The 10,255-nt window shown below is 50.3% G+C and overlaps 2 protein-coding genes across 10 annotated transcripts; both read left to right on the top strand.

The window, feature by feature from the left end:
• The first annotated feature begins 1,441 nt into the window (after nucleotides 1–1,441).
• Nucleotides 1,442–4,624, top strand: LOC110468523 (placenta-specific gene 8 protein). Of its 5 annotated transcripts, none has more exons than XM_021526522.3 (5): nucleotides 1,442–1,495; nucleotides 3,104–3,223; nucleotides 3,373–3,497; nucleotides 4,109–4,212; nucleotides 4,472–4,624. In XM_021526522.3, coding segments are annotated over exons 2-5 (336 nt in total). In that variant the 5' UTR covers nucleotides 1,442–1,495; nucleotides 3,104–3,117; the 3' UTR covers nucleotides 4,473–4,624. The 5 variants fall into 5 exon arrangements, with proteins under 5 accessions (XP_021382197.1, XP_085434405.1, XP_031360481.1 ...); XM_085578279.1 differs by having other exon boundaries at nucleotides 1,442–1,510; XM_031504621.2 differs by lacking the exon at nucleotides 4,472–4,624 and having other exon boundaries at nucleotides 4,109–4,216.
• A 1,447-nt stretch (nucleotides 4,625–6,071) lies between these two features.
• On the top strand, nucleotides 6,072–9,812 carry LOC110468524 (placenta-specific gene 8 protein-like). Of its 5 annotated transcripts, none has more exons than XM_085578274.1 (4): nucleotides 6,072–6,209; nucleotides 8,553–8,697; nucleotides 8,922–9,046; nucleotides 9,374–9,481. In XM_085578274.1, the coding sequence occupies exons 2-4, from the start codon at nucleotides 8,592–8,594 to the stop codon at nucleotides 9,479–9,481; spliced, it is 339 nt and encodes a 112-aa protein (XP_085434400.1). In that variant the 5' UTR covers nucleotides 6,072–6,209; nucleotides 8,553–8,591. The 5 variants fall into 5 exon arrangements, with proteins under 5 accessions (XP_085434400.1, XP_085434399.1, XP_021382198.2 ...); XM_085578273.1 differs by having other exon boundaries at nucleotides 6,147–6,623; XM_085578272.1 differs by adding an exon at nucleotides 9,644–9,812 and having other exon boundaries at nucleotides 6,149–8,697; nucleotides 9,374–9,477.
• The last annotated feature ends 443 nt before the right edge of the window (nucleotides 9,813–10,255 follow it).

Raw genomic sequence — 10,255 nt, 5'->3', positions numbered from 1 at the left:
CCCCATGCTATGGGCAGGGATGCTTTCCACTAGACCACATTACTCAAAGCCCCATCCAACCTGGCCTTGAACACTTCCAGGGACGGGGCATCCACAGCTTTGCTGGACAACCTGTTCCAGTGCCTCACCATCCTAACAGTGAAGAATTTCTGTGTAATATAGACTAAACCTATCTTGCTCCAGTTCAAAGCAATTCCCCCTTGCCCTGTCACTACATGCCCTTGTGAAAAGTCCCTCTCCAGCTCTTTTGTAGCTCCCTTTAGGTACTGGGAGATGCTCTGAGGTCTCTCTGGAGCCTTTCCTTCTTACCACCTAAAAAACCTGACTGCATTTCAGCTTCTTGTTTCCCTACTCCCCAGCAGACACCTAGGCCATGAGCCTCATCCAGCCAGCTGGTGGGATGTCTTCTCTAGGGAAAAACTGCTGATCTACAATTTTTTGCAAACCTCAGTTTTCAATGGCCTATTGCAATGTTCTTGCAAAGAACACCAATTGTGTATGATGCAGCCAGAGAGTGGCCAGGCAGCCCCATTGTAAAGCAGGGGCAGACACAGTTAAACTTTGGAGCTGCTGCAAGCCAAGGGAAGCATTTCAAGGCACAGCTCCCTGTTTTCTCAGCAGCACTTCTGGTAAAAGCCTTCACTTAAAGCACCCTAAATCCCAGCCTGTTGACAAAACTGCCATATTGAAGTTTAGTCCAAACTTCTTTCCCTATTCTTCATGAGGGTGAGAGAGAAGGGAATATCATCAGCAGCACTTCCCATGGGATGCGTTGAACTTGACTTCCTCCTGAGAAACAGCCACCCAGACCTTCTCTGGGATCTCTGCATGCTATCTGCATCCTGTTGGGAAACAAGAAGTGCTGTCCTGGTGCCACAGATTCTCCACAAAATTTGGAAGTACATCCAAAACTGTCATGACTTGCACAGGGCATGAGTGGTTATGTATTTGGGACATGTTAGTGTAGAAACGGTAATATTAGTATTTTAAAAAATGAAATTTATGTGTGTATGGTAATTGCTCAGTTAATTTTACTGTAGTGGCTGGGCTACATGGTCTGTGACAAGTTCTTAGGGAATCAGCCTAATTATTATGGAAATCGTCCCCATATTTTCTAAGAAATGAAAACCTAAATATCTGTTCCAATGAAAGTACATTATTCAGAGCTGCTCTTCCCTGAGCAGCAACAACATGCGGGCAAAGTTAAGGGAATAAGACAATAAACATGCAAACATTAAAAACAAAAAAAAAACCAAACAAAACAAAAAACTAATCCTGGGAAAAGGAAAAATAAATTACTATGTTCTGCACGTGTAAAGTCTGTAGGTCAGGGCACAGCTCCTGACCTCCCCCTTCAAGTTACTTCCCACCCATTGTATTTTTTTTACTGCTGGCTGCCAATGAGAACATCCGAGGGAGTAAGTTTAGTTTCATCTTCGCCAGAGCCTCTTTGTGCAGCGAGAGGAAGTCTGCACTGGCCAAAGCTGCTCACCAGGTTCGTTCTCTAAAAGTATGGAAATATTAGTAACTTGTTAGCCTGGGAAGAGTGGGATAATAGTGTCAAAGTAGGGATTATTTTTGTTCCTGCTTAGCACAAAATATAAATCAAACTATCTGGCAAATCCTACTTGGGGAAGTGGGGGGGCGCTTTTAAAAAGCTGGATTATGGAGAGTTTACCTTTGCTTACTGCTTTCTGATGCTAACACAATTGTATAAATGTGCTGAAGGAATCCGACTGGTACTTTACTCTGTGTTTAAACTGAGCTACCCTACTAGAAGCTTGGATATTGATTGCTTTTTATACCTGGTCTCTCTGTGTGCTTGCTTGTCCCTTCAGTGGGGTGTGCTGCTGGTGGCAAGAGCAGCTATGCTTCAAACTCTTCATTATTGTTTGAGGCTAGGAGAGGAGAAAATAGGTGAATAATACTTGTGTGGATGGCACTGGTGTTGGTGGGCAGAGGGAAGCTGTGGATGGGCAGAGACACTTCCCTGTGGACACACACCTGATACCACCTCCAGCTGCACCCCTGCCCGGCTTGGAGGCTGGTGTGTGCTGCCAGCTGAAGCTAGGAGTGGGATTTCTGGAGAATCACACGTTACCCCAAAGGATGGAGAAAGAAGGTGCTTCCCCTCCCCCAGCATCACTCCTTCATTTGAGTTTCTATTCTGGCTTCTGAGCTCAGAAGCAAGAGGAGGAGGAGGAGGAGGAGGAGGAGGAGGAGGAGGAGGAGGAGGCTCACCACTCAGTAGGATGGGTCTGCCTTCATTGAACTGCTGTTTCTGAGAAATAACATAAACCAGCTCAACTGACAGAAAGGAAGGCTCAACAAATGTGAGCAGGCAGTTTATCTTATCTCAGAGAACCTCACCCAAGCCCAGACTTTCTTAGAATTGTTACCTAGAAATACTCGATGCTTTTTTACTTGGCTAGGGAATTAGAAGCAGAAAGGAATTGTTCTTGTTGCTATTCTTACTATTATCATCATCATCATTATTATTATTTTAGACCTGAGGCTTACTGGTTTTCAAGGTTTACTTGCTCGCTTAACCACAGAAAGGCAAGAAGATTGTTTCAGACTTTGGACATTGATTTTCTTCCTTTCTGGCTCCCTACGTCAAGAAACCAGAGATACGAGTTTTCTATGCTATCTTGTGTGTAGCCTGGCTTTGTTATGAGGAAATGGGTCCGCAGGTGTTTCCCACATGCTCTGTGCCCATGCTAAATCCATCTTGTGTAAAATACACCAAGTCCAACAACTGGAATGCCCGAGTCACTCCCTTTAGCCTGGGCTCACTGCCCAGCCCAGCTCAGCACAAGGAAAATGAGCCATACCTAAGTACTAGCAAAGCCTTTATGGAGTGGAGTGGGGAAGATCGGTGGCCTGATGCTGTTTTGAAGGCTGGATAAAATGTCAGATAAAGCAAAAACCTTGAACAGATAGAAATGTAAGATATGATTATGCTCTATCACCTCCAGTGGCAGCTGGGGAGCTGGGCAAAAGGTGGCCTGCTGAAGGGTGTTAGCCAGCAGTTTGGTTGGAGGTTCAGTTCCCACTGATAATCAGTTTTTTCACTGAGTGTCCTGTTTCCTGTCTCTTTCAGAAGAGGAGCTGGGAATGGCTGTCCCAACTGTTGTGACGATCCAGCCTCAGTACGTGTCCTCTGTCTCAAGATGCACGTGGCAAACAGGCCTGATGGACTGCTGCTCTGACTGTGGTGTCTGTGAGTGCCCAGGACACACTTTCCCTGCCCCTGCTGCTTGGCTTGGTGGTGCCACTGTGCAGCCAGACAGCCTGGCTCTCCCAGCTGCTCCAGTGGTTGCAGGTGGGCTGGCAGAGCCTCAGCCAATGCTGTGTTTCTTCCCCCGCCAGGCTGCTGTGGGATGTTCTGCTTCCCCTGCCTGGCGTGCCAAGTGGCTGGGGACATGAACGAGTGCTGCCTGTGTGGGACCAGCGTGGCCATGAGGACCCTGTACCGCACCAGATACAACATCCCGGTGAGTGCTGCGCCTCCCCATCACCCTGCTGAAAGGCAGGCTGCCCCAAGGCCCCTCTTAAGGGAGGGGCTCAGGACAGAAGTGATTTCCACTTCCCCTTTTCTTCCCATTCGTATCTACCTCAGCTGCTGCTTCTTTCTTTGAGCTTTGAATGATGGGAAAGACTTGAGATAACTGTGGGCTGAATAAAGAATAGGTGAAGCTGGCCACTCGGATAAAGATCCATAATCAGGTTTGGGAGAAGGGTGGACAGTGCATACGTGAGGGTGTTTCTTCCTGCAGAGGAGGTGGTTGCTGGCATCCCAAGGGCAAAACCATAGGGTCCCAAGTTCACTTTGCCCACATTGTGTGTTCCTGTGAGCATTTTTCTTCCCAGTCTGAACCTCAGAAGTCAAAAGATAACTAGCTATCTGCAGTCTGCACAAAGGGCTCCTTCCTTTCTTTCCATGGTGCCTGTGGTTTGCCAGCCTAGGGTTTCAATGTTTTCTACTCTGGATGCTGCAGCCTGCTGAGAAAAAAAAGAGCACTTGACCTAGAATGTGATTAACATTTTCTTGGCTGAAACATGGTCTCTGGGAAGCCTCTGTCCCTAACCAGTTTCTCCCTAACAGGGGTCCATTTGCTCTGACTACTGTGTCACCCTGTGGTGCACCGTGTGCTCTGTTTGCCAAATGAAGAGAGACATCAACCGCAGGAGGGAGCTTGGCATATTCTGGTAAGCTGGGGGTGCTGGTGCTGGTCCATAAAGCTGCCATCACACACAGCCAGGTGACTTCCCAGAGCCTCTCCTGCCGACATGTCGACACCAGACCAAGTTTGCTGCAGTGGGCAAATGACCATGGACAGTTGACCAGAGTGACCTGTCCTGAAGCGAAATGTCACTGGGGACCTTGTGGAGGGGGGGAGGACTGGGGTGATACACAGTGTGGTGAGGCACAGCTCAGTCCTGACACTCCTCTTCCATCCTGTTGCAGATGCTGCCATCCTCGCTGCGTTCTTGGAGCTGCTGCAAGCAGGAGCCGCCGATGCTTTGACTTGCTGGGAAATGCACCATGTGGAGCTTGCCTTGATTGCATTTGATTTTCTGTACTTAACTGCAGAAATAAAGTTTTGAGTTTGTCTTCCTACCTCTGTGTATGTCACTTGTGCACCACCTGAGAGCACCCATCCTTCTCCTGCTCCAGATAACACAGAAAACTCACAACCCAGCCAGGTTTTTAGTGCAGGTGAAGAGGAATTAACGCTCAGGGTCCATATCTCTTCAACACCAAGATGAGCTGATGCCATGGAGCCCCTAATTCAGAAAGGGTTTGTTATGAACAAAACAGCCTGGCTGGGACACTTGGCTCGAACTAAGTACTGACACTGAAATGTTAATTAGCTAATTGCTCCTGGGAATCACCTACCGCCCCACCCTCACTACCTTTCTAGGACTGGGATGCAAAATAGGGAGACCAGTGGAATCATGGGAGGGGGTTTTGGGGATGAAAACACCCCTAAATGGAAAAGATGGGCACAGTGGAGGGGGCAGGATAGGTGTGCTGGTTGGGGAAAAGGGAACCCCATCCCTAGTCTGTGTTTGACCTGTCACCATAACCTGCAGAGGACCAGACTGGACTGGGCTGTGGGAAGTAGGCACAAGGAAAAGAGACACTCTTCCTGGTGTTACCAGGAGGGAAGGAGAGGGATAGCTGCTGCTGGACCTCGGCAAGAGACTCTGCACATCCCCCCCACCCTGCAGCTACCAGTGTGCCAGGAGGAAAGGAGAGAGGATGGTCTGCTGGGACTGCAGATACAGACTGGACATCTCCTCACCTCTGGCTACCAGTGTGCCACGGGGACTCCAGGGACAGACTCTGCATGCTTTCTCCCCCTTCGGCTACTGGAAGAAGCTACAACATAGACCCTGCTCATTTCAGGTTCACTGACCAACAGCCCTGGACAGCCACCTGGCTGGGTCATGGGTTATATGTGTCCTCCAGGTACAAACAGTGTCATCTTCCTGCATGGCATTACACAGCCCATCTGTCTGCATTCCCCTCTAGAAGGTGGAGGTTGCATCCACTCTCTCTCCATCACTCTCAAGAGAAATGCTAAAGGACTTTTGATCCCTGCAAATATCTCCAAGCTTCATTCTTTAAGGAAAATATGATTGTTTTTTTGTCCCCACTCTGTCTTCACCTTTACCACAGATTTTTTTAAGGGCAAGTAGTGGCTCTGTCCATGCTGAGGGGTGGGTGGGTGTGACGGTACTCCCAACTGCTTAAACTCAGATGGCTTAGATGGTCCTATGGATGATGTCTGGCAATGCAGAAAAATGCACTTTTAGCCTGAGAGAGGCCGCCCCCATGTCACCCAGTGCAGTTACAGGCAGTTCTTGCAGATGCTCAGGTTTGACAAAGGAAAGGTGCTGCACCTCCTGCAGCACATAGGGCAGGACAGGAGCCTGGAAACAAACTGCCCTTCTCTCGAAACCTCTTCCACCAGGGCTCTGGGCCTGGAGAACGCCTGGGTGGGGAAAGGCGAGGGCTGGCAGCAGGAATGCAGCAGGGAAGCTGCCACTGTACAAAGCTGCACCTAAGCTACCATTTGCTCTATTAGTCAGAGGGAGGAGAGGTCGTTTGGCAGAGCACATATAAAGCATGAGAACCAGGAAAAGGACAAGGTGTTAAGAGGGTGTGAGTGTCTGCTGGGACAAGGACAGCTTGGAAAGTACGTATGGCATGGCTTTGCTTTGGTTGTGGCACGGAGCTGCTTGTGGCTGAAGTGGTGATGCTGGGCAAGGGGAAGGGCTGGAAGAAAAGGTGAGGTTTTCTACCTGGAAAGCTGCTTCAGGGTTAACCACAGCATGGTGGGTGCTGCTGATGGCATCTTGACAAATGTGGGAACAGAGGTAGAGGACAGCAGTTTTTGTACTGTGTTGCTCATATAGTGCACTGTATTTGTGCACATACAGTGCCTATAGATACAGCTTTATGACTCTGGCTGTTGGTGAAATGTAACTGCATGAGCCTCAGGATCCTTTTGTCCCCTTCAGTCATTCCAGCATGGCTGGTGATGCCAGGGGGTGTGAATTGTGAAATTGTGATACATTTGGTGTGCTGGGCCTGGGCCATCTCTTAGTAGGTGAGTTTGTGGCAGAGGCTTCTCCAGGCTGCTGCCTGCTCCACACTGCAGCCACCATCTGTGCAGGGATGTGGTGTGCTCCTACCTGGGGAGGTGAAGGGGAAGCCTGACTGGAGGGATCCTGCCACTAAAATTTCTCTCGCTGCTGCTGCTCCTGTGCACACTTCTCCCTATGGTCCCTGTGGTCCTGCCTGCTGCTGGACATCCTTGTTGCTGCAGGGGAGCCCCATGCTGGGCTTACCACTGCACAGCCTGTCCATGGTCTGTCTCCTTCCCTGCCCCTCCTGGTTCTTGCTTCTTAAATCACCATGTGCCAAGGCTTCCTGAAGGGGCTGCTGTTTTGGCATGCCAGGAGGTGTTACACTGGCTGCAGAGGTAGTGGGAATTACCTGGGATCTCGTGGATGAACAAACAGGGACAGCTGGCCAAGGCAGGGCCAGAAGGTGTCTGGAGAGGGATGATGGGTGCAGTGTCCCCTGCTGCACTCACAGGTATCTCAGATAAGGACAGCCCAGCCATGCTTCCACTGCCTACAGAAAGCTGCAAAAAGTCAGGAGCAAGCCATGTGGAGAATTTTACCAGCTTTCTTCCCTCTTACACCATAATTCAACAATCTCTTTCCTCTTCCTGGGACTGCCAGGAACAAGGGCTCATCCTACAGCAACAGGCTGTTTCTGATAACTGGGATGTGTCTGTATGCTGGGGAGTCACAGGAGCTTCCAGCACAGCCATCAACCCTTTGCCAGCTGTTGGCATTAGTCAGTACAAATGCAATGCCACAGCTGGTGCCACTCTGACGTGGGTAATGAGCTTTGAGTGCTGGGCATAGTAATTGTTCCACCCCATTTCTTGTGTTTTTTAATACTTAATTTTGTGTAACTGTGCAATTCTGGTGTGAAAACAATCCTCTTAGGGTACTTAACAAATTGGTGCTGAGCTTGGGCAAAAGCCAGAGCGTGTGTCTGCATGGGAGTTCTCCTGTAGGAGAATCCTCTATTTTTTTGTTTGTTTGTTTTAACAAAAGCTCCAAAACAAAAAGTGAGAGTGGCAGAAGCTGGTGCTGTGCCTTGCAGGGGTGTCAGGAAGGGAAGGGGCCACTGGTGGATGTGTAGGTGGAGTTGTTACATTGGTCAGGTGATTTTGGGGATGGTACTGTGGAGCAGGAGCTTTCCTACTCTCAAACAATGCTGAGGAAGGATGGGATGGAGAGGAACTCCACAGGCCATGGTGACCCCACAAGACTGAGGAAGAAGAGGATGAGCTGTTGGCACAGACAGTTAAGTAGAGGAGAGAGAGGAACTGATGGCAGGGCTTAGGGTGATGGAAAGAAACAAGGAAAACCCACTGTCTTGAAGCACACTAAGAAGGCAAGTGAAGAAGGAAGGGAAATGGGGAAGCAAACAGGCTGAGATTCTCACAGAACAAAGCAAAGATTAAGGTGACTCCTGAGAGCTTGGGGAGGCTAGAACTAAGCAGTAGTAACTTTGGGAGACTGTGATCATAAATAAAACAAACAAACAAACAAACAGCCCAAAATGCAGACAATTTTATGCAGACAATTTTACACAGATATTTTTATCTGATTTTACGCAGACAATGATGAAAGATGACTTGGAGTTGAAAAGACTATTTTGAAGTGTTGAAACACTGCAGTTCTGAAGCAGGAGAACCTCTGTTTTCACAGAGGCGTTTTACTTGCATAGGGATGATGTGCTGCTGCCTTTGGTCAGAGACTGGTTTTGGGGAGGGCTTCGCTTCAGAGGGTAGTGGCAGCTTCTGGCAGAGCTGTGCCCCCCACTTTGTGGTGAGGGTGACATTACCCTGGCAGTGGGGACTCCCCAGGGAATTCTCTCTGAATGCAGCAGCCTGAGCAGGATGCCCACTTCAGAAACACCCGCAGCATCTTCCTCTGATGGCTTTTCTTTCCAGACCACAGACTTCCTGGAGGGACCTGAGCCCGTGCTGGCAATGGCCTCTCAAACTGTGATTACGGTCCAATCCCAGTTTGCAGCTGCCCAGCAGCCGGGAGAGTGGCAAACAGAGCTGCTGGACTGCTGCGCCGACTGTGGTGTCTGTGAGTACATAGGCAGCCTTCATTCCTACTGCTCCTCGTGATGTTTTCGTGGTGTTTTACCCTGCTCCTCCTGCAGCGTTACCCCTGCTGCAAACCCCGCTCCCATGGGTACCGGAGGCAGGTCAACTCTTCCCTGATGTCCAGATCCACAGCTCTCGGCTGGCTTTTCCCTCTTTCCTCCCTATTTGCACCCCTCAGCCGAGCCCACGTCTCACTGTCCCCAGGTCTCTGTGGGACGTTCTGCTTCCCCTGCCTGGCGTGCCAAGTGGCTGGAGACATGAACGAGTGCTGCCTGTGTGGCTCCAGCGTGGCCATGAGGACCCTGTACCGCACCAGATACAACATCCCGGTGAGTGCCCGGCTGTCCCAGCAGCGACAGCAGCCGCGGGATGGGCGATGGGTGCTGGGGGCTCAGGGGAGGAGAAAGGCGTGCCCAAGGGGAAGGGCAGAGGTATTGCATGAGCATCCCAGCTGGGACACGTCTGCCTCGCCACCGTGAGCTGGAGGTGACCCCAGCACCCACTGCTTCATCCCAGTCCTTGCTGGGTATGAGCAGCAGGATGCTGCAGGGCCGGGTGAGATGTCACGGGGTGCTGACGATGTAAAATAGAAAGGCTGACAGGCTTAACGTTTGGTGTGGGAAGGGGTTTTTCATGCACTATCCCTCGCTCCGCAGGGCTCCATCCTACAAGACTTTTGCTCCATCTGGTGGTGCGGCCCGTGTGCACTCTGCCAGCTGAAGAGAGACATCAACCGGAGGAGGGCAATGGGCATATTTTGGTAAGCTGGGGGTGCTGGCGCTGCTTTGTCTCACTGCTGCACAGCACCCAGTGGCTTCCCGGGGTCTCCCTTTCCTCCGACACCTGACTCCAGATGCAGAATTGCAGCAGTGCTGGAGCAGTAATGGCTGAGCAAAGGGTGATCCTGCTCTCCTGTCCCATTGCAGATGTTGCCATCTTCAGTGCTCCCTGTGAAGCTGCTGCCGACAGGAGCTGCTGCTGCCCTGGATCTTGGGATCTGCACCATGAGGAGTGTGCCTTCACTGTGCTCGATCCCCTTTCCCGGGGTAAAGCCAGCAATAAAAGCACTGCCTGTCTTCTGCCTGTGTGCTGTTACTTCTGTCTCTGTGTCTTTCTGCAGCATCAGAACCAGTGCTGTACTTTGCTAGGCTGCGTGGCCAGAGGCATGATAAGGTTATTGGGTAAATGAGGCATACTTTTGCACACCCACACCGGAATGAGGTCAGACCACAAAAATGTCTGACTATTCAGTGAGAAGATAAAACAAAAGTCAAGTCTGCTACGGGAACAATGTCTCTGTGGACACCAGCAATGTGCAGAGCTGGTGACAGCATTGCCCACTGCTCAGAGAGGCCCAAGAGCACTGAGCCCATCCCTATGGATGCCTGGACTGTCCTCAGCACCAAGACACAAGTAGGGAGCGATGGTGATGCTGTGGATTCCCAGTCACTCTGCTTTCCCCACATAAACATTGTGAAGAAACTATCACATGGGAGTGGCTTCTCTGTGGGTCAGGCCCCTGCAGCTTGTGGCTGTAA

This window comes from Lonchura striata, chromosome 4, assembly GCF_050655825.1.
Source record: "Lonchura striata isolate lonStrDom1 chromosome 4, ASM5065582v1, whole genome shotgun sequence".
Taxonomy (NCBI): domain Eukaryota; kingdom Metazoa; phylum Chordata; class Aves; order Passeriformes; family Estrildidae; genus Lonchura; species Lonchura striata.
Note: the sequence above shows the minus strand (reverse complement) of the source record. Positions and strands in the feature narration are given on the sequence as shown.